The sequence below is a fragment of the Colletotrichum fioriniae genome (genome assembly GCF_027942845.1).
Source record: "Colletotrichum fioriniae strain IMI 355084 chromosome Unknown scaffold_19, whole genome shotgun sequence".
NCBI lineage: Eukaryota > Fungi > Ascomycota > Sordariomycetes > Glomerellales > Glomerellaceae > Colletotrichum > Colletotrichum fioriniae.
Window position 1 is genome coordinate 14,183 of NW_027076855.1, and position 19,676 is coordinate 33,858.

The window sequence follows — 19,676 nt, forward strand, 5'->3', positions numbered from 1 at the left end:
TAGCTACGATAACCCATCATATCTACTAAGCTAGGCCTAGTCATCTAGCGTTCATCTAGTCTGGCCGACGTGACCTGCCATCCGACTCCCGAGTTCCGTGATCGAGTTCCTCACCCGACGCGACGGGTCACCCATCCAAGCTAACGATGAACTTGGGGAAGAATCCACAGCCCGTGGGGAAACCGCAGACATTTTACGGGGTCGACTGGGGTACACAGGGGGCCTGGCCGCGTGGGAAGTTGAGAACTCCTCCATTCCGGCTCTTGACAGTGTCTCTTTTGACTTTTGCATATATCTCCAAGGTCTCCTTCGACTCAACTCTGATGGCTTCGCGTTGATCCTGGCTCGGCGACTTCACTGCTTTCAAAGTCGATTGCAACGGTGGTCATTGAAGAAACCAACAGACTTCCAGTACAATCTCAGTGTAGCCCGACCACAACAAAATCAAGATGGGCTTCCTCAAGTCAAAGCAAGCCAAGAAGACGGCTGCACAGGCCGTCGGGTCTGACTTGCTCGCAGTGAGTCTCTCTTTCCATGTGCCGGGATAGACAACAGACAATGCAAATCAGAAGCTATGTGATCACGAACTCTAACATCAGCTCAAGGTCCTGCCCGAAAAGCCTGCACCATGGTATCGCACCAAGCACTTGCTTCTGCTGAACCTAACTCTATTGGTCCCCATGTTATCGTCGGCCTCGGTCGGCTTCGATGGTATGTCATTGCTTCGTGTAAGACTTCATGTTGTGAAATGCCATCCTAACATTTGGAACCAGGTGCCATGATGAATGGTCTGCAGACCATCAAGCAATGGCGCGGTTACTTCGGTAGCCCTAGTCCATCCGTACTCGGAACGATGAACGCTGTATATCCAATCGGCAAGATCATGGGTCTTATTCCAACTACATACCTGGCGGACAAGTACGGCAGAAAAGTGCCCATGTGGATTGGATTCTTCCTTCTCCTCATCGGAGCCGCCCTTCAAGGCGCAAGTACTAGTCTCCCCATGTTCATCGTCTCACGATGGCTCCTCGGTGCTGCCACTGCCTTCATTGCGCAGCCGGCACCGATTCTTGTGACCGAGCTTGCCTACCCGACCCAACGAGGCAAGATTTCGAGTCTTTACAACACCTTCTTTGTAAGTCTTTCTGGCTGCTTAAGCCTATGTCATACATGTTGCAGGAAACTTTCGCTGACAGCTGCCATAGTTCTTCGGAGCAATCTTGGCGGCTTGGTCAACCTACGGCACATTCCGACTGACCTCAACTTGGAGTTGGAGGATTCCGTCTATTTTGCAGGGTGCTCTTCCTGCAATTCAGTTCGCCTTCTTCTACTTCGTGCCTGAGTCCCCCAGATGGCTTATTGCCCACGGTAAGACTGAACAAGCTCGAGAGATTCTCACCCGCTACCACGCCGGCGGCGATGCGTCTTCGCCTCTCGTTGATTACGAGGTCAAGGAGATCGAGGAAAACGTCCGGCTCGAGACCGAGGCGCTGCGCGAGTCTTCGTACCTCGACCTCGTCAAGACGGCACCCAACCGTCGCCGTACGCTCATCGCTGTCATCACCGGTCTAGGAGCCCAGTGGTCTGGTTCTGGAGTCATCTCCTACTACCTCACGCTGGTTCTCAACACCGTCGGAATCACCGAGACCAAGGACCAGGCCCTCATCAACGGCTTGCTCCAGGTTTTCAACTGGTTTGCGGCCGTGTTTGCCGGCGCCATGATGGTTGACCGCATTGGCCGCCGCAAGCTCTTCCTCATTTCGACCGCTGGTATGCTCGGATGCTACATCATCTGGACCATCCTTACCAGCGTTTTCACCAACACCAAGGACGAGAGAGCTGGCTACGCCGTGGTGGCGTTTATTTTCATCTACTACTTTTTCTACGACATCGCCTGGTCGCCCCTCTTGCTCTCGTACCCTGTTGAGATCTTCCAGTACACTCTGCGTGGAAGGGGTTTGACAATGTCTCTGGGATCGACTTTCGTGGGTCTCATTATCGGACAGTTTTGCAACCCCATTGGAATGGCCAACTTGGGCTGGAAGTACTACATCGTCTTCTGCGTCATCTTGGCTCTTCTGTTACTCTTGATTTGGCTTCTCTTCCCTGAGACTAAGGGCCGTTCGCTTGAGCAAATTGCCGAGGTGTTTGACGGCAAGAACCACGCCTTTGGCAGCAGTGGCGTTAGGAGCGACAAGGTTGATGACGAGTTTGTTGAAGTTGAGAATGTTGCGGACAGGAAGGCCTAGGATTATAGACCAAATCATAGTCGATGAGAGCCTACATAGTTGCGAGCATGCTAGGACTGCAATCGATAGTCAAGTTTCTTGTCCACATCTCGAGTTCTTTTATGACACTGAAGAGTCCACATTCTTTTCGGCAAACATCAGTGGTCTTGTGCCGTTGACGGCGCGAGTTGCCATCTCTGCTAAAACTTCAGATGGAAGTTGAGCAGTACACTCGTAGAGTGATAGACTTCGACGTCAGCTGCCCAGTGCCAAGTTCGCCTACCTGCGCTTCTGCTTAGCGTCCCGTTGTCTCGGGATGTATCCCAGTTGATCGGAAAGCCAATCGCGCGTTCCGGCTGGGCTTTCATTACACATAGTGGAAAGTAGTTGAAGTCTTGTCAGGCGAGCCTCCGGCCCCGAGTGTGCAAGTGGCCACCGAAGGCAACGCGCAGTCAACGTACTTAACTCAGCAGACTGCTTGAGCTTGAGTGATCCTTGACAGGATTCCTCCTTAGTGCCGCCAAAAGCATGTCATCCTCTTTTTGCGGCTCTTGCCTATGCGGCGGGATTGAGATCCAGACTTCGTCGACACCACTCGCTGTCTTCTCCTGTTTTTGCACTCATTGTAGCAAAGGCGCAGGTGGGTCACACCAAACAGTAAGTTTGCCAATGGACAAACACACCAGGGTCATTGCTAATTTCGTTCTTGTGGCAGATTGCAAAGTTTGAGGCTCAATCCGTCCAAGTACTCTCAGGAAGCGATCTCATCTCCAACTTCACGTTGACCGACACGTCAAGTGGTTCTCCAAAAGAAAAGGCGTTCTGTCGCAGTTGTGGGACCCCGCTGTGGACGACCCCCGCATCCGCAAAGGGGCGATACATTCTCATCCGGACGAGTCTGTTGGAGGGCGGGTAAGTAGTGTCTCCCCCGCGTGCCCGGTCGAGTTGGGGCTCACGACTGACGGATGTCGGATGCAGCACCGAGCTGCGACCTGGTTCGGAGATTTTTGTCAAGTTTCGGCCGCCTTGGCAGCAAACGGTCGGTGGAGCTGTGCAATGGGAGCAGATGAGAAAATAAGCAGAGCCGGAGAGTTGCTGAGTTGCTAGACAAAGAAGCTGGGGTAAGATGGGGGGGCTCATGACTCGGAACTTGTCCGTTTGAACAAATTATATTTCGATCCGCTTTCCGCTTTCCGTCGGTGCCACCATCCGATCCATGCTTTGCTTCTCTCTGTTGTGGTCTCAGGTCTGGAAGTGTTCATCAAGTGGCCTCGGAACTCGGTGTGATCCCCAGACTTTCAACCTTTCTCCATCCAAACATTTCATCCCGAACTCTGCTCATTCTCCGCAATCTTTGTCTATCTTACTCGACCGAAGTCAATCCGAGATCCATGATCTAAATCTAGATTTCCCTGGCCATTGCGGCTTCCGAGATAAGTCACCCGTCATTCCGAGGTTTGTCTCTGTCTGGGGAAAGACTCCAGTCTCCGGCGGAAGAGGCTATCTACCCCCACGCCTTACGCCCGGTGGGAGGAAAGGGAGAAAACAATGGAGCCGAAGCCAAAGCGGATCAAGATTGATGTGGCATGTGAAGCATGTCGAAGGAGGAAAGTCAAGTGTGATGGAGCACGCCCAGGTGAGTGATCGGTGAAGACTCCACGGTGAAGGACATGCAGCTTCGAGAGTCTTGGCCCGCGTGGTCAGACGGGGTCAATCTGGACCGTGTTAGGAACTTTCCAGAACATCTGATTTGCCTTGATTAACGAACAATCCGCGCAAAGCATGCGTTTCTGACCGTGCCACGGCTGACAGCAACCCATAGCGTGCGGCAACTGCTGGAAGAGGACCGATCTGAGGAACGGCTGCACTTACACCTCCGAGGCCGAGAAGTCGTTCCCGGGTGGAGGTAAACCTGCAGATGCAAGTCCAGGCAATCCCGAAAGGGCAATGCCCAAGATCGTCCACACGCCCGAGACCAACTTTGCACAGCCTCTGATGCCTCCCATCTCTCGTCCGGCTCCGAGTGCGACACCCAAATCAACCACGTCCTCGGGGCCAGACCTCGCGAGGCGAAGTCGAGTAGAACGTCACCCCATCACTCCATCCGATGCCAGCCCTTCAGTTGTTGATTCCATGACCACAGTGCGCGAGGATGGCATGGTGACTGGCGAGTACTTTGGCAGTAGTAGTGCTGGATCTTTCACGAACCAGATCAAAGCTGCCATTGACGCGAGGCTAGGCTCTTCGACGGAGAGCAAGAGTGTGAGAAGCACGTTGTTTCGTTCGACACTTCCTCTCAACGGTTCTGGCGCGGGAGGGCAGGCCGATTATGTCCTGCCAGCTCGTAAGCAAGCTGATCACTTGACGGATCTCTACTGGTACTACGTTGACCCGTTGTACCCCTTCCTGGACCGACAGAGATTCGAACATTCATATCGGGCGCTATTTGCTGGTACCTCGCTCGATGCCGATGAACGAATTTTCGTGAGCATCCTCAATATCATATTCGCACTTTCCACGCAGTTGATCGAGTCACTGCCTCCGGATCAGAGGGATTCGTCCAGCCAGGGGTACTTCACTCGTGCGCAGGACTTGCTACAGCTGAGCCTTTGGGACACTGGCTCCATCGAGCTGATACAGTGTCTCTTGATAATGAGCCAGTACCTCCAAAGTACAAACAATCCTCATCAGACGTGGATGATCGTTGGGTCTGCCGTGAGAATCGCCCAGGGCCTTGGCCTACATTTGCCAGAGACAGCATCAGAACTCTCAAATGAGCCCGAAAGGGATCTCGTGAAGAGGATATGGCATGGATGCATCCTGATGGATCGGTGAGTATCATTCAGACGCCAGATTTCATGCGCATGGCACCTCTGACTTGACGATCAGAATGATTGCCATCACGCATGGACGTCCGGCAATGATCTCAGATCAGCTAGCGCTGAGTGTGGTACTGCCTTCAATCCCAGATACCAATGTCACCAGCGTCGACGGGATACAGCTAAGTGCGGTTCAACTTCACAAACTTCGGTACCAGGCCTTCTTCCATAAGTCACTCGAACTCTACGAGGTTATCAATCACGCTGTCCTCGCATTCTACTCGTCAACATCACCCCTCAAGTCGCCTACCTACCCCAACGGCACAGGAAGCACGACTGCGCGCTCCCTAGATAGACCAGAGCTAGATCTCGGGAAAGCCTTGCAGCTCGATCAGCGCCTGACGAAATGGGAGAAGAGCTTGCCCAGCTTTTTGACCATGGCCGAGCCCGAAACTAATTTGGATGAGGTCTTCCGCAGGCAAGCGGTAATCCTGCGTATCAGGTAAGTGACGATACTTGCGACTCAAGAGTTGGCTTACAGTCAACCTGACCATCTCGTGGGCCATGACTGACAGATTGTAGGCTCCTGCATGCACGCATGCTCCTCCTCAGACCCATGCTCACTCGGTTCTGTCTGTCCCAGTGCCCTGAAACCCCCCAAGTCCACGATGATCTATCCTCTCGCGTCGTTCAACAATGCGCCATGGTCTGCGTGGAAGCCGCACAAAGCCTTATCTCATTTATCGTGCAATTTCAACAACACGACGGCACACTTGGCCTCCTGCCAGCTTGGTGGTATCGTGTCTTCTACATCTACACAGCCGCCACTGTTCTCATCGCAGCAAGACTCCGACCCGCTGTCTTCTCTTCGCTCGACATCTCCCGCTCGTGGAATCAGGCGATGGCTCTGCTCCACGACCACGAGAACCTAGGGCCTTCTCCACGGAGATGTGCCGCGGCACTTCAGATCCTCTCGACGAAGATGTTCCAGGATCAGCAACCTCAGTCAGCTGCTCTTCCAAACTCGGATACCAATGCAGCGGTGCCCAATATCACCAACGAGCAGCAGGAGACCTTTGATATGCCTTTCCCTTACTTGGCACAGGATACAGCATTCGACATGGACGCAATCACGTTTGACATCAATGACTTCTCTTGGCTTAACAGTATGCCTGGAAGTTTATAGCTGGCAGTGGCCAGGCCCCATCATGTACATTCACCTCCGAAATACCCAGTCTCCGCGCCTCTTGTGCTTATACTCATCCTCCCGATAGTTAACAGTTCAATCGTGATTAGTTTCTACTCAAACACCATCTTGTTCTTTACACTGCCAAGCTTACTTATTCTCACCTCTACCACGTCTCCATCATTCAAGTACTTCGGAGGCTTCATGCCCATGGCGACGCCCGACGGTGTTCCAGTCAACACCACCGTACCGGCCTCCAACGTCGTTCCCTGGCTGAGGAAGCTGACAATTTCCTCCACGCCGAAGAGCAAGTCACCCGTGCTCTCGTGCTGACGCTCCTCGCCGTTAACAAAGGTCTGCAGCAACAGATCGCTGGCGTTTCCGACCACTGCCGGAGAGACCAGGACGGGGCTGAAGGGTGCGAACTTGTCGAAACCCTTGCTGAAGCACCACTGGGGCACGCCGCCAGCCTTGGCGGGGTCTCTTTGCCAAGCTCTCGCTGACACATCGTTTGCAGTGATGTAGCCGGCGACATATTCCAACGCCTTTTCCTTGGGGATGTTCTTCCCTGACTTTCCAATCACGAAGGCCTAATATTGTCAGTGATTTCTATCGAGGAGTCGTTTCAGTCAGAGAAAAGGTACTTACGAGTTCACCCTCGTAATCGACGGTGCCATCCTGTGCAACCTTGGGGATCGGCACATCTTCATTCCACGCAGCGACTGATGTCGCAGGCTTAATGAAAAGTGAGGGGAACGGAGGCGGTGTCCTGCCACCCTCCTTGACTGCAATTCAAGTCAGATGTTTGCCATAGCTCTATTCTGGGAAGGGCTGTATTACTGTGCTTAACATAGTTGAGGCCAATGCACCGAATGATCGGGACGTCCTTTGGTGTCAGAAGCGGTCTCAGGGCCTTGACGTGAACCCGCTCGCCCTTGGCCAGGGATGAGACAGGGCTGGCACCATCGTAGATAGTAGCCCACAAGTCGCTTTTGTCAAGAAGCGACGTGATTTCTGGTTCGTCTTGCACCTCAGGCTCGCCAAAGTGCTCGACGTCGTTGTCGTCAACGAAGCGAATAAGACGGTTCCAAGACATTGTGTTTGATACTGTGCCTGAAAATAGAAATCTGCTCAAAACACTGAGTTTACTTCTGGGTCGTAACGAGCCGCATGAAGCTGTTCCTAGATTATCTCAGCTCCTTAAGTGTGTGCCTCCAAGACGTGCATCATCCAGCCCCTCAATTGGAGCAGCCTCGTATTGGCCAATCAGAGACGGTTCCGCGGTTGGATCGCGGGGAGCTGGGTAATGCATCGGAACTCGGAATCGCCTCAACTGCCAGATCGAGTCCCGTCCCGCGTGGCGTTTCCGCTGCATAGCTGCGGGCAAGGGGGGGTCAACAGTCCGGGGATAACGGGGAAACGGGCCTTGATAACCTCCTTCGCATGTCCCTCCAACATCCAACTTCATCTTCAGAAGCACCGCTTTCACCATAGAATACACGAATCGATCCAGACTACTGTCTACAAACTGATATCAATACCCAAACACAGCACAAGACACTCAGACCATCTCACGCCTCGCACATCTACAGATCACTCACAATGGACTCCCCTCACGAGGACGACAACAAGGCCAAGGCCATGAACGACTACTTGGAAGAATTGCCATCACAGCACATGGAGCCTTTGTGGTCCAAGATGAACGTGATGGTCCCACCTACACCAGCGCCCGTCGCCAAGCCTCATATATGGAAGTATGCCGATAGCCTCCCTCTTCTTCACAAGGCCGCAGAGATGGTTGGCGAGAAGCAAGCAGAGAGGAGAGTGCTGATGCTGGTCAACCCCAATATGGGTAAGCGTCATTGATTTACTTCTGACAACCCTGACCATACTCACAAGGTATTGCAGAATCCCCTTACACAACAGACACCATCTATGGTGGACTTCAGATCGTCAACCCTGGCGAGACTGCTCCTGCGCACAGGCACATCGCGTTCGCCCTCAGATTCATCATCGACGGCGAGGGCTTCACGGCTGTTGAAGGAAAAAAGATGCCCCTGAGACGCGGCGATGTTGTCGTTACGCCGACATGGCACTGGCATGATCATGGAAACGAGAGCGATGCCCCGGTTATCTGGCTCGATGCACTCAACCTGCCGCTCTTCAGATTCACCCCGGTGCACTTCGCAGAGCAATACCATGAGAGTCGTTACCCAAGCGTGTAAGTGCTTCTACAAATCATCAACACGGGAACAGGCCGCTGACGTTCCATAGGTTCACGGAAACGTGCGAGTGGAGACACCCATGGGACCAAGTTGAAGCTGAGCTCAAGGCCCAGGAAGGCCCCTACGCCATCCACCACTACACAAGTCACGGCAAGCCCCTGTCACCCATTCTCGGCGCTCAGGCTGAGCGTATTGACAGCAACCACACAACACAGGAGGTTCGCGAGCAGGCTTCGTTCCTCTACCACTGCTACGAGGGCCAAGGCCGAACCATTGTGGAACCGCCCACAGGGCCCCGTGTGGTCTTCAAGTGGACATCGCGAGATACGTTTGCCGTGCCTGCATGGTCTAAGATTCAGCATATCAACGAGGGTTCTGCGACGGCGTACCTCGTTGCCGTTAGTGACAGGCCATTGCTCAGCAGCATTGGGCTGATCAAGCCGCAATCATGAGGGTTTGAGGGGGAGGCAAGACCGTGGGAGTACCTTCAGCAACATCCTAACAAGATTGTACATGTTCACTCAGTATTAGCAGGCCTAATGGGCTGTATCTACTCAACATAGTAATGATGAAGACATTAAATGTAACATACTCGGCAACAATACTTGGCGAGAAAGGTGGTGTATTTCGCACGTTATCAAAACCCCATCATGTGAAAGAATATTGTACAGAATAGCATGAATCGGCAACTTTAAGATTTTTTATTAATCAAACAGCATGGCATGAATTAGCCATTGAGCTTTTCAAGTATTACCTTGGCGAAGAATTCATTGGGAAACCTCGTGAGATATTAACTGCAGACACACACAATTCTTTACTCAACACGGACGCTTTCTATTGAATTTAGTGACCCACAAAGAGCCGAAACCCACGAGGTGTCTACCCACAACGACACGGGCAGCTGCCGGACCTCGGCTGGATTACTCCTTTCGTCAGATATTCGACTTTTCGCGATCCATTGTGATATCGTATAAGTGTCACGCTCTTATTTCAATCTCAGAATTTTCGTGCACAGCAGACATGGGACCATTTGTTTATTTTGCTACCTTCAATGCTAATGTCATAACCGCGTCATGTTCTTCACAATCACCAGTTCTGAAATCAGCAAACTCCCACCATGGATTATTGCGACAGCAATGACAATCATTTCCTTCAGCTACATGTTATCTGTCAAACAATTGCGCTACCGTCGGAAGATGCATATTGAAGCCCCGTTTACCAAGGAAGGCCGTGAGTTGTCGAGTATGACCGTCAAAGAGTCCCACGATATAATCACCCAGCTCCAAGAGCTCGAGTTCCCATATGCCTTCTCTAAAGCTCGCAAATTGGCTCTTCTCAAGGTGGGTTACTCTCTCTCTCTCTTGAAAACCTTATACAGGTCAAAAGAGGACTAAGTCAAACTGATGAGAGATATCCAAGTAGGCTGGAAGTATTCCATCAATGTCCAAACTGTTCGCAGTGACAGGCCAGAACAATAAACGCAACGCTGGAAAACGATCAGTCGACACGGAAATTCTTCTGCGAGAAGTGCAGTCCAAGGCAAGAGACTCGGATCGATATGCGATGTCTGTGTCAAGGATGAACTATTTGTAAGTCACCAAGTCTTGAACCTGATTAACAGCTCGTGTCTATCCGTTGCTGAAGAGTGGGTTTTCTACAGACATGCTCGATACCGCCGCGCGAACAAGATCACCGACCCCGACCTACTTCACACTCTCGGCGATGGTCTTACCGAGATAATCAACGTAGTCAACAGAGACGAATGGCGCACGCTGACCGATGTCGAAGTATGTGCTCTAGGAATCTTCCACAAGAATCTAGCAGAAGACATGGGCATTCCTTTTGATCTTCTACCCTCGTGTAAAGAAGGCTGGAGGAACGGATTTCACTTTGCAATGGAGCTCAGAGACTGGACTGTTCAATACGAAGAGGAGGTCTGTAAACCAGTGCCGACAAATGATCAATACGTCAGAGTCTATGTCGACTCTGCCTTGTCTTCTGTACCAAGTTTCTTGAGGACAACACTGAGGAAGTCTCTCGGAGCTGACATGGACGACGTGGTCCGATCGAGCCTCAAGTAAGTCGATCCTAACACCCTTCAGACCGCTATAACTCTTTTGACTAATCCTCAAAAGTCTGGAATCTCCCGGAATCTTCCTCTCTACCTTCCTAGGGCTAGTTCGTAACTCGAGGAAACTCGGACTTCGATACCTTGCCCTTCCGCGCCCCGACTCATCCGCAGTCAAGCTCGTCAGCGACACCCCGAACCCCGAGACTAAGCTCTACAACTTTGGACGGAAAAGCCTCCAACCCTGGTACATGCGGCCAACAACGTGGTCGACCTGGGGTCCGGGTGCATGGCTGGTCAAAGCGGTGGGTGGAAAGGTTCCGGGCGAGCGGGGAAGCAGGTATTTCCCTCAGGGATATGACTTGATGACCATTGGGCCTGAGCCTCAGAGGGAGAAGGGCAGGGATGAGATGATTTCGGATATGGAGGTGATCAAGGCAAGGGGTGCAGTAACTTGTCCGTTTTCACAAGCGAAAGCGAATACGTTTGCTACTCCTCAAAGCTTGTGAATGAGCTCTTGGGTGGAATCAAGATGTACATGTGGATTTGGTTGGAGGGGACTTTCAAGCGACAAGAAACGGGGCTAATCTACATGACTTCATTCCACTCAACACCGCCAGTTTATGTGAACCAGACGTTACTGCATATGGTAGAATGGTCACTTAATGGTGAGATGAATGGAAAAAATCCTTGGCATTGGTCATTAAGATAGAGAATAATAAGTCTGATCGAAGACTGAATCTAGAAGTCTTTTGCATTCATGTTATTGTGCCCGGGTCTTCTCTTCCCTTCTTGTGGGTTTTTACATACATTGACGCTTCCACTTATCTATATGTGCTCGATATATCTTGCTCAGGGAAGAAGTAAGAATGAATACTGATGGAACTTTCTCCATCATATGCGGTGCGAAATTACTTAGAGCACTAAACGAAAAATGAGGCTATAGAATTTCGTCCATTGAATGACTCGATATAACTTGGAGCCACGTGAGGCAATAGTGAGCAGTTCGTAAGTCAAAACAAAGGTTCACGCGGCATCATGTCTGAACTCAAAAGCAGAAAATCTGCCGATATAGAGTTGCTAGTAGGGATAGAGCGACATTGTTTACTTTTAGGTAAACTGTCAGTGGCTTTAAGACAGCATGCGGCAAAATTGAATTAAACACCAGGCCCTAGAACGCAGTCCATGCTGTATTTCTGTGTCGAAAAGCGTTGAGTACTTCCACGATGTCAGCCAAATGTCTGGAATCGACATGATCTCCAGCGATGACCAAGCATTGATGTGATTTGGCGGATCAAAGTAAATGCCTATCTCACCAACGTAGTTTGATTCAAACTACCTTATCACCGGACATACAACTACTTATGCACCCCAAGAAAGTACCGAGAGCTTGAGCAATTTCGCATTTTGATCTTGGATACCAAATCTAGACACCCAAGCCCATTCGGCTTCCCGTCTTCCCCGCATAATTCGCAATCTTGAGTGGGAAAATCGAGCCACCCACGAGCTAATCTTTTTTAAAGGCCTCTACCACTCAGGAACCTGCCTGCATGCAGATGGCTTTCTTGATTAAGGTCAGACAGATTACCCTGCACAAGCCCTTTTGCGACGCCGCTTAAGTGGTGGCCATGCCCAAGCTCACACTCCTATTCGCTACACGTGGATCGGCCTCAAAACTCTGCTCAACATCTGTGACATTTCGTGGCATCCTGATCGGACCGTGATCGATCTTCAAGCACCAGTGTGATCCCATAGGGCGATCCTTTTGTTCGAAATATGCGGTGCTTGATACGGCGGCGTTTGGCTGCTCATGCCGTCTCCGTCGGCAGTACAGGATCTCTCCAATTCTCAACTTCCACTTCACTGCCCTAGTCCAGGTGGTTCTCGATGGAATCAACGGCGTCATTACCGTCGTTATGGCGGACAAGAGCGTCCAAATCGTCGTCACGGCCTCGGCGTTTCTACTCCTAGCATGGCTTGCCGTCAGTCTCCGTGTATACTGCCGGACGACGTTGGTACGATCAGTCGGTATCGACGACAAGATCATGGTCTTTCTTCTGGTGAGTGACCTTTACGCTGGTTGTAGTACCACGCAGCCAAATTCTAACAAAGTCGAGATCATTTTTACCGGATATCTGGTGTTGCAGATTTACGGAGGAACTCATGGGATCGGCCGCCATGATACCGAATCACTGCCGGAGAGAAGAGAGCCATGCTGCTGGTACATCATACCACATTACCACCCAATCTAGCCCCTTGCTAACGTAAATCCCAAGCTATGGTGGATTCTCGAGCTGCTCAACGTCGTCTCAACATGTCTCCTCAAGATCTCCGTTGGCTACTTCCTCCTCCGGGTTGCACTTGATCGGCCGCACATATGGATAATTCGAGCTCTCATGGTCGGTACAGTTTTCTTCGGAACGACATACCTCTTCATGGTAGCTTTCCAGTGCAGACCGGTGCCAACGTACTGGGAAGAAGGGCCTAGAACACCGGAGAAATGCTGGCCCTCGCGGGTTATCTACATCATGACGATTGCGGCGACGGTCATCAACACGAGCGCCGACTTTATTTTCGGTGCTTTACCGTGGTTCATCATTAGATCCATGAATCTTCCGATCGGGACGAAGATTGTGGTGGTTTGCATCCTGGGGCTAGCCGCCGTGTAAGTGTGAGAGGGACAGAAACTGCAGATAAATCGGCTGGACAACGGGGCAAAGCTAATAGTCTTGGTTGTAGAGGAAGTACTGCTACCATTGCCAGAGCGTTCTACATCCCGACGTTACTGGACGGCGAGGACTTTCTCTGTAAGCCCATCTTCTAGCTTCCACGCCACAAATTCTTCGAAGACACTAACGCAACTGCTCATCCTGTAGACGAAACCTCCAACTTTGCAATATGGAGCACAGTCGAGCCGGGTATAGGCATTGTGGCAGCCTCGATAGCAACATTGCGACCTTTGTATCAAATGGTGCTCACCAAGATGGGTCGCTCGTCGGTATACCGCCAACGAAGAGACAGATTGGAGAGACAACAGGCTTGCAGGAACGAGACGAGTCGGATGGTGCGACAGGCACACAACCTCGATCCAGAAGATGGGCCAGCCGACTCGGATATCACTTCGCCCCACGGCATCCTTGAGGTCAATCCCCCTTCTCACCATGTCAGTAAACAGACAGAGTCAACGGTCAAGACGAGTTCATCTGGAGTTGGATCTCCGCGATTGAGAATGAGCTTGTTTGATGTTGATGTTCCAACGTCACGGTTGAGACTCAGCGATGATTTCCGGCGGACGATGGATAGGTCTTCCGAGGAATGGTTATCGAGGGTCAAGGATTGACAAATGGCAGGGCTTAGTGATGTGTTTGAGGAAGCAAGACTCCGTTATTCTCTAGCATACGGTTTGGAGTAGCATCAGCATAGCATCTGAAGAGAGTGCCTGGGAAAGTCGCTCTTATGGACAAATGCAGCCATCAGAGCATAGCCATGTAAGAAGTGTTACACTCAAATAACAGTGAATGACGACCACCATTTCGGTAATAAAACCTCTGATTAAGCCCCAGTCCTGCGGCGTATCATACTGCGTAGATGGACACCCTCGGTTTCCGTCAAGACTCGTCTCGCATTGTTCCAATGGTAGCACCAGGTCACACATTTCACACCGCAAAGGTACGAAGCATTATCATTTGAAGATTGGTCATGTTTCACTATGTGTTGTAACTATTTAACAAGTACTCTTGAGATTCATACGAGTCCTTGTGTCCTTGGCCATGATCAAGTTATACATTGCTCTTCACCATGAACAAACCGAGAGACTTGAGACTCAAGGTCCAGCTGTCGGTATGTCTCCTCGACCAACAACCAGGAAATGACTCCCCTTTACCTTTCTAAACCTCAACTTGTGTTGCGTCCACCGCCTAGGAATCTCAGGCAAAACCCTCAACAGCCTCAGCCTCAGGAACGGAGCTTCTTCCCTACCACCTTCACCCTCAGCTTCAACCTCAGACCAAACTCCCTCCAGCCCATCGAAAAAGTCCATCTGGTCAACCCTGTAAAGCGCCTCCCCCTTCGCCGCGTCAAAGCTCCCCTCAAACCCCTCATCATCCAAGTCCCACAACCTCGCCCCCAACACCCTCACCTCACCAAGGAACCCCTTCACCAACCTAAACACGAGGCCCCACGGCCCCTTGACCCCATCCCTCAGCCCAAAATCGAACCTCGCGTAACGCCCGTCGACAATCACAGTCTGCACCCGTTCACGCGTCTCCCTCGGCATAGCCCACTCCATGTCAATATTGACATGCTCCCTCCTCTCTCTGCCACCATCCCTACACGGACCCGTGATAACGGGCCCGGCCAGCCTGTAGTCCTCCGCCCGCCTCCACGTGGTGGGGAGCATGGACCCATCCCACATAAGCTCCACAGCGTCCCGAGCGGGGCTGAACGGAAAGGTCCGCGGGTCCGGCGCGCCGAAAGCCGTGGCCGCCAGCGCCCTGGTTTCCCGGCTGACGGCGTATAAGGGTATGGCGGCCCAGGACCTGATTCGGCGGAGGGGGAAATGTGCTTGGGGCCCGCGCCGCCACTCGAGGTCGATTTTAATCCAGCCTTTGATGGTGATGGGGTCGACGGCCGTGAGGAGGATGCTATCCCGAAGTTCTTTCGGCAGTTGGGGAAAAAGGGTGAATGTGGGTTTTGCTGGGTCCAGCTCTGGACGACGGACTGGAAGCTTATTCTCGTCCTCTTCGTCTGATGAGGAAGAATCCACCAAGATGCACACTCTCCCGCCGTCGCGAACGCGTCCTGGGTGTCTGGGGTGGCACCGCATGTGCTTCCGCGCCTGCAAGACCACATCCGACCACCTTTCCCGGTTAGACGCGTCGACAAGAATCTTGAGCTCGTCTTTGATCTCAGGTTCGTCTTCTTCCTCATCAGTGAACAGCAACTCTTCCTCCTCCTCCTCCTTTTGCCCACTTTCCGAAGCCAAACCTTCTCGAGAACCGCTAGATGCCGATGGGATGTAGTGCGCCATTGCGAAGGAGAACTCGAGTCAGTTTTTCGTGGCGGTGGCTTGCTCACAAAGAAGCTATATTCGTCCTTGCGATGTTTTGGCGCTGACGAGCGAGTCGACTTTCGGACGTGGCTCCGCGATACTTTCCTCCTTCGTTTTACTTGGCTCAACCGTTGATTTTTGTTCAGTAGTCTGGCTGCAGATCATGGAAACATGACGTTGAAGAATTTGCTGCCTTCTGCACCAGGCGAGGGATTCAATATGTTCGACTCATGTTCAAAGGATTCTGTGGGCCAGAACATGAAGGATCATGCTATTGAACCTTGACGTGGATGCCTATTTCCTATCCATTTCCAGCCCAGTTCCCCTTGATACCAATTGTCCATGATGAAATACAATGGTCTAGGTGAACCAAAATCTCACGATCTTGCACTCTCATAGAATGGGAATTTTGTCTACTCCCTGGCGCCGTTAACGATGGGGGTGAGATTCAGAAAAAAAGCCACTCATCAGCCACAAGCCATACCAAGTTTCATCTGCCCACGCTCGAGGCGTCCAAACAGCGAAAAACACCAACGAAGCGTCTTCGGGAAATGTTGGCGTTATTGCTTGTCTTCCCACACCAGAACGTGGCCTCCTCGCTTAAATCCAAGACACTGCGTCTGTCTTTACTGCGTAGCTCAGACCTAGCAAGGGGTTTTCCAACACGTTTCTTATCTTTTCTTCTCTTCTAGAGTGCGTGAGCGACAGTGCATTCAGGCGAGAGTCGCTGGAAGGGCCCGTTAAGGCTGCATGCAGGACGGGAGTCACTGCGTCTGTTAACCGCTGTTCTGGGACGAGGGTCCAGACTGCCGGAGCAAAAGAAATTCTCTTCGAGTTCTGTAACCCTTCTCCTGGGCCTTCACGAGCTGAAAACTCTCATGCAAGTTCACAGAGAGCCGCGGTCTTGGCATTCGGGGGAAAAACAGTAGACAGGGAACTTTGAGAAGAGCATGTTAGAATCAAACACCGGCGGCATCTGTTCTCCGACCCGGGGAAACGAAGTAAACCGCGGCGGCCGAGTCCACCACGCTTTCTAGAGTCAGCCGCGAAAGGACGAAGGACGAGCCGCGAACATGTGCTCGTTTCACACGCCCTCGACTTCCTCAAGCTTCCCCCCATCTTCCTCCATGTCCCATCCCATCCCGCATCCAAACCCCTTCGCAACCCCACATAGTTCGGCAAAACCGTTGCTGTTCCATCCGCTGTTTCCCTCAGACGGTAGAGCAAAAGGGAGCGCCGCGTGGCGAAGCGAACTCCACAGGGTACAAACACTTCAAGACGAGAGATCCTAGATCCTGATCAGCTGGTCTTCGATACAGGTACCCGTGTCGCAGGATCTCGAGCTTCACATAGATCGGGATGGTTTCTTGGCGTTGGACTGGTTGAAAATGCGCGGTTCGAGTGGGATACTCTGGCTGTTTCCGCGAGAGGAGGCAAGGGGAAGAGGTTCCACGTCCGAGAACATGAGTCTAGGGAAATACAGTTCTGCACTTGAGCTAGGTTAAAGTAATCGGGTAGAATCACATAATATCCCCCAACCAAGTGGGATGGATACCTTCACCCAGCACCAGCTCACTACTTACCAAACCCACAAACTTCTTCGAAAAGACACGAGGAGCGGTCCCCAAGTCTCAAAACACTCAGAACAACGTATGATAAAATTAGCGACCATTTCTTCTCCCTCGTCCACGTGTGTCTCTCCACTGCTCCAGAACCCATAATCTGGTCTGGTCTCTTCCTCGGAGAGTGCACGTATGTAATGCAAGGCCACAGGTAGTCTGGGGTAGCTTGACCAAAAGGTGAGACAACACCACCTTACCCGAAGAAAAAAAAAAAAAACAGAAAAAAAAACACCCCTCAATCCCAGGGCTGCATAGCGCATGGACAAGAATTGGAGAGTGCTTAGAAAAAAGGGCCTAGAGGAAATGAGCCTATCATACCGTCGGAGATTGAGGCTGAACGGCGCGCCCGGTGCTCTTTGGGGCTGGGCCCGCCGCCCTTTTTTTCTTCTTCACCCTTCAGCTGATGGTGGTCCATACTCCTCCCATGGCCCATGGTGAGGGAAATCTCTCAGACCTTTTGGGCCGTGATTCAGGCCCCCAATTCCCCCTCATTGAGCTCCCACGGCTCCCTACCTTACCCTTCCTGTGGGAGCGGGCATGCGCGTGGGAGTGTGAGTAAGCGTGAACATGGGCGTGGGTTAGACACAAGCGGGAGAGGAACACGAACATGTAAGACGGATGAGATGATGGATGACTTCTAAAAATTTCTTGTTGAGGATTTCTGAAAATCCAAAAAAAGTATGTACACTAAAGTTAAATGGTGCGGATGCTAGTCCGCTGGGTATCCCGTTGTGAATCGAATGCTGCCTTTTCCCCAGTCTCTCTGCCCCATGAATGATGTTGAAAATGTGTTCTCCAATCCAATGCGCCTCGACGGGCTGATATAGTCGGCCGGCTTCCGTCCCCCAGTGAAATGTCCTGTACCCCCCCCAATGCAGTCTCTGTTGACCTCTGCGTATCCAATGTCCAATGTAGAAAGTAGAAAGAGAAAAGAAAATGGCTCGTAAAAGTCGTCAAGCAGGCCGTAAAAATCTCTATGCGGCCACAATCTCGGGCCTCAAATGCTGGCTTACCGCCATGGAAGACGAAGAAACCGTCGGGAGCGCAGGGCGTCTCAGTCTCAGCTCGACAAAGTGCCCAACAACACTGCGCACCTGCTCCTCGAAACCCTGCAGCTTGAAGTCAAACACCTCCTCGGAAGCAGAGGCGTCAAAGTCAATGTTGACCGTGCCAACCGAGCCGCTGCTAACAATCAGCTTCCTCTCGACGGCCTCGGGAAAGCTCCTCTTGGCAATGAGCTTCGCGTCGTTCCAGCGGGACTTGGTGCTGAGGATGTAGCTCTTATTGCCCGGGACGGTGGGCAGAAGAGCCTGTACGTGCGCGCGGGCGACGTCGTCAACGTGAACTGTTGCGCCGGGGTAACTGCAGCCCATCTTCTTGCCGCGGAGAGTGGCAAGGATGACGGCGTTGGTGCCCTTCATCGCCTCGCTCGCCGTAGTAGCAATATCGTTGCGGCCGATGACAAAGGAAGGGTGCAAGTGAATGACCTCGAAGCGGGGCTGCTCTCTCGCAATCCACGCCTCGGCGCCCTTGAGAGCGGCCACCTTAGAGGCGGCGTAGGCGGCGAACTCGCTCTCATACGGCTCAGGCTTGAAGCCGGTTCTCTCCGTGGGCTGAACAGCCTCCTTGCGCTCGCGGCCCTCGAGGTGGTCCACCGAAGTGAGGGCAACGACTGAGCTGGTGATGACGACGCGGCGAACGGTACCCGCGCGCTTGGCGGCCTCGAGCATACCGAGAGTACCGCGAACGGCGGGCTGGATGAAGTACTCCTGGTGCAAATCGCGGGGTACTGAGTCGGCTGTCGCAAGAGGTGAAGCAACATGAATGACTGCGGAGACGCCGCGGATAGCATCGTCGTAAGCACCATCGGTGGTGATGTCTGGTACGATTGTGAAGTTGAGTCTCGCGCGGGGTAGGTTTAGTGCGCGAATCTGAGGCCGGGAGCGGATGAAGGCAGCCTTTGCCTCTGAGCGGACAGCGCAGCGGACGGTGTGGCCTGCCTTTAGGGCGTGAGTGAGAACGGCGAAGCCGACGTGGCCAGTGACGCCTGTGATGAGCAGAAGCTCGTCTGGGAGGATACACAGCATGGTTGCTGAGATCTCGGTGGTAGTCGTATATAAGTGATGAGGTAGTATGGTGTAAGTGTCGATGAAACCGGACGTCCTAAGAGTGCAAGTGGGATTGTCGTCCAGAACGGGCAGGACTGTGTAAGAAGTAGTCGGTTGTCCGTAGAATTCGTTTGATCAATGATGGCGAACCTCTCTCAGTCTGGAAAGTGGTGCGAATGGGGCGAGGCTCATATATCTACTCTGGGAAGTCTGGCGAGATGGGTGTTCCCACTACTTGCCTCCCCTCTCCCTGCGTTGCTTGAACCTTCTTGGGTCCCTTGTGGCCACTTCGGAGGCTCAGATAGACGAACGCCACGTGCACAGGGGTGTGAGACATTGAGGGTCCCTGGTGTTGATCTCTGAATACACA

General features: G+C 52.2%; 8 protein-coding genes across 8 annotated transcripts; 6 read left to right on the forward strand and 2 right to left on the reverse strand.

Moving 5' to 3' along the window:
• Positions 1-449: 449 nt before the first annotated feature.
• N0V96_011745 (uncharacterized protein) lies at positions 450-2,249 on the forward strand (the record flags this gene model as incomplete). The annotated part of the gene is made up of 4 exons (XM_053192704.1): positions 450-518; positions 600-711; positions 774-1,135; positions 1,206-2,249. 4 exons carry the CDS (start codon positions 450-452, stop codon positions 2,247-2,249), a joined length of 1,587 nt encoding a protein of 528 aa, XP_053050061.1.
• A 1,761-nt stretch (positions 2,250-4,010) lies between these two features.
• N0V96_011746 (uncharacterized protein) lies at positions 4,011-5,553 on the forward strand (the record flags this gene model as incomplete). The annotated part of the gene is made up of 3 exons (XM_065759377.1): positions 4,011-4,014; positions 4,051-5,059; positions 5,118-5,553. 3 exons carry the CDS (start codon positions 4,011-4,013, stop codon positions 5,551-5,553), a joined length of 1,449 nt encoding a protein of 482 aa, XP_065611941.1.
• A 197-nt stretch (positions 5,554-5,750) lies between these two features.
• On the forward strand, positions 5,751-6,233 carry N0V96_011747 (uncharacterized protein; the record flags this gene model as incomplete). Its single annotated transcript, XM_065759378.1, has 1 exon — positions 5,751-6,233. One exon carries the CDS (start codon positions 5,751-5,753, stop codon positions 6,231-6,233), a length of 483 nt encoding a protein of 160 aa, XP_065611942.1.
• A 113-nt stretch (positions 6,234-6,346) lies between these two features.
• N0V96_011748 (uncharacterized protein) lies at positions 6,347-7,329 on the reverse strand (the record flags this gene model as incomplete). The annotated part of the gene is made up of 3 exons (XM_053192703.1): positions 6,347-6,823; positions 6,882-7,018; positions 7,074-7,329. The coding sequence occupies 3 exons, from the start codon at positions 7,327-7,329 to the stop codon at positions 6,347-6,349; spliced, it is 870 nt and encodes a 289-aa protein (XP_053050060.1).
• Positions 7,330-7,835: 506 nt separating this feature from the next.
• N0V96_011749 (uncharacterized protein) lies at positions 7,836-8,910 on the forward strand (the record flags this gene model as incomplete). The annotated part of the gene is made up of 3 exons (XM_065759379.1): positions 7,836-8,085; positions 8,160-8,454; positions 8,508-8,910. 3 exons carry the CDS (start codon positions 7,836-7,838, stop codon positions 8,908-8,910), a joined length of 948 nt encoding a protein of 315 aa, XP_065611943.1.
• A 988-nt stretch (positions 8,911-9,898) lies between these two features.
• N0V96_011750 (uncharacterized protein) lies at positions 9,899-11,035 on the forward strand (the record flags this gene model as incomplete). The annotated part of the gene is made up of 3 exons (XM_065759380.1): positions 9,899-10,047; positions 10,119-10,535; positions 10,594-11,035. 3 exons carry the CDS (start codon positions 9,899-9,901, stop codon positions 11,033-11,035), a joined length of 1,008 nt encoding a protein of 335 aa, XP_065611944.1.
• A 1,407-nt stretch (positions 11,036-12,442) lies between these two features.
• On the forward strand, positions 12,443-13,195 carry N0V96_011751 (uncharacterized protein; the record flags this gene model as incomplete). The annotated part of the gene is made up of 2 exons (XM_053192700.1): positions 12,443-12,586; positions 12,803-13,195. 2 exons carry the CDS (start codon positions 12,443-12,445, stop codon positions 13,193-13,195), a joined length of 537 nt encoding a protein of 178 aa, XP_053050057.1.
• A 4,977-nt stretch (positions 13,196-18,172) lies between these two features.
• N0V96_011752 (uncharacterized protein) lies at positions 18,173-19,285 on the reverse strand (the record flags this gene model as incomplete). The annotated part of the gene is made up of 1 exon (XM_053192698.1): positions 18,173-19,285. The coding sequence occupies one exon, from the start codon at positions 19,283-19,285 to the stop codon at positions 18,173-18,175; it is 1,113 nt and encodes a 370-aa protein (XP_053050055.1).
• Positions 19,286-19,676: the final 391 nt, after the last annotated feature.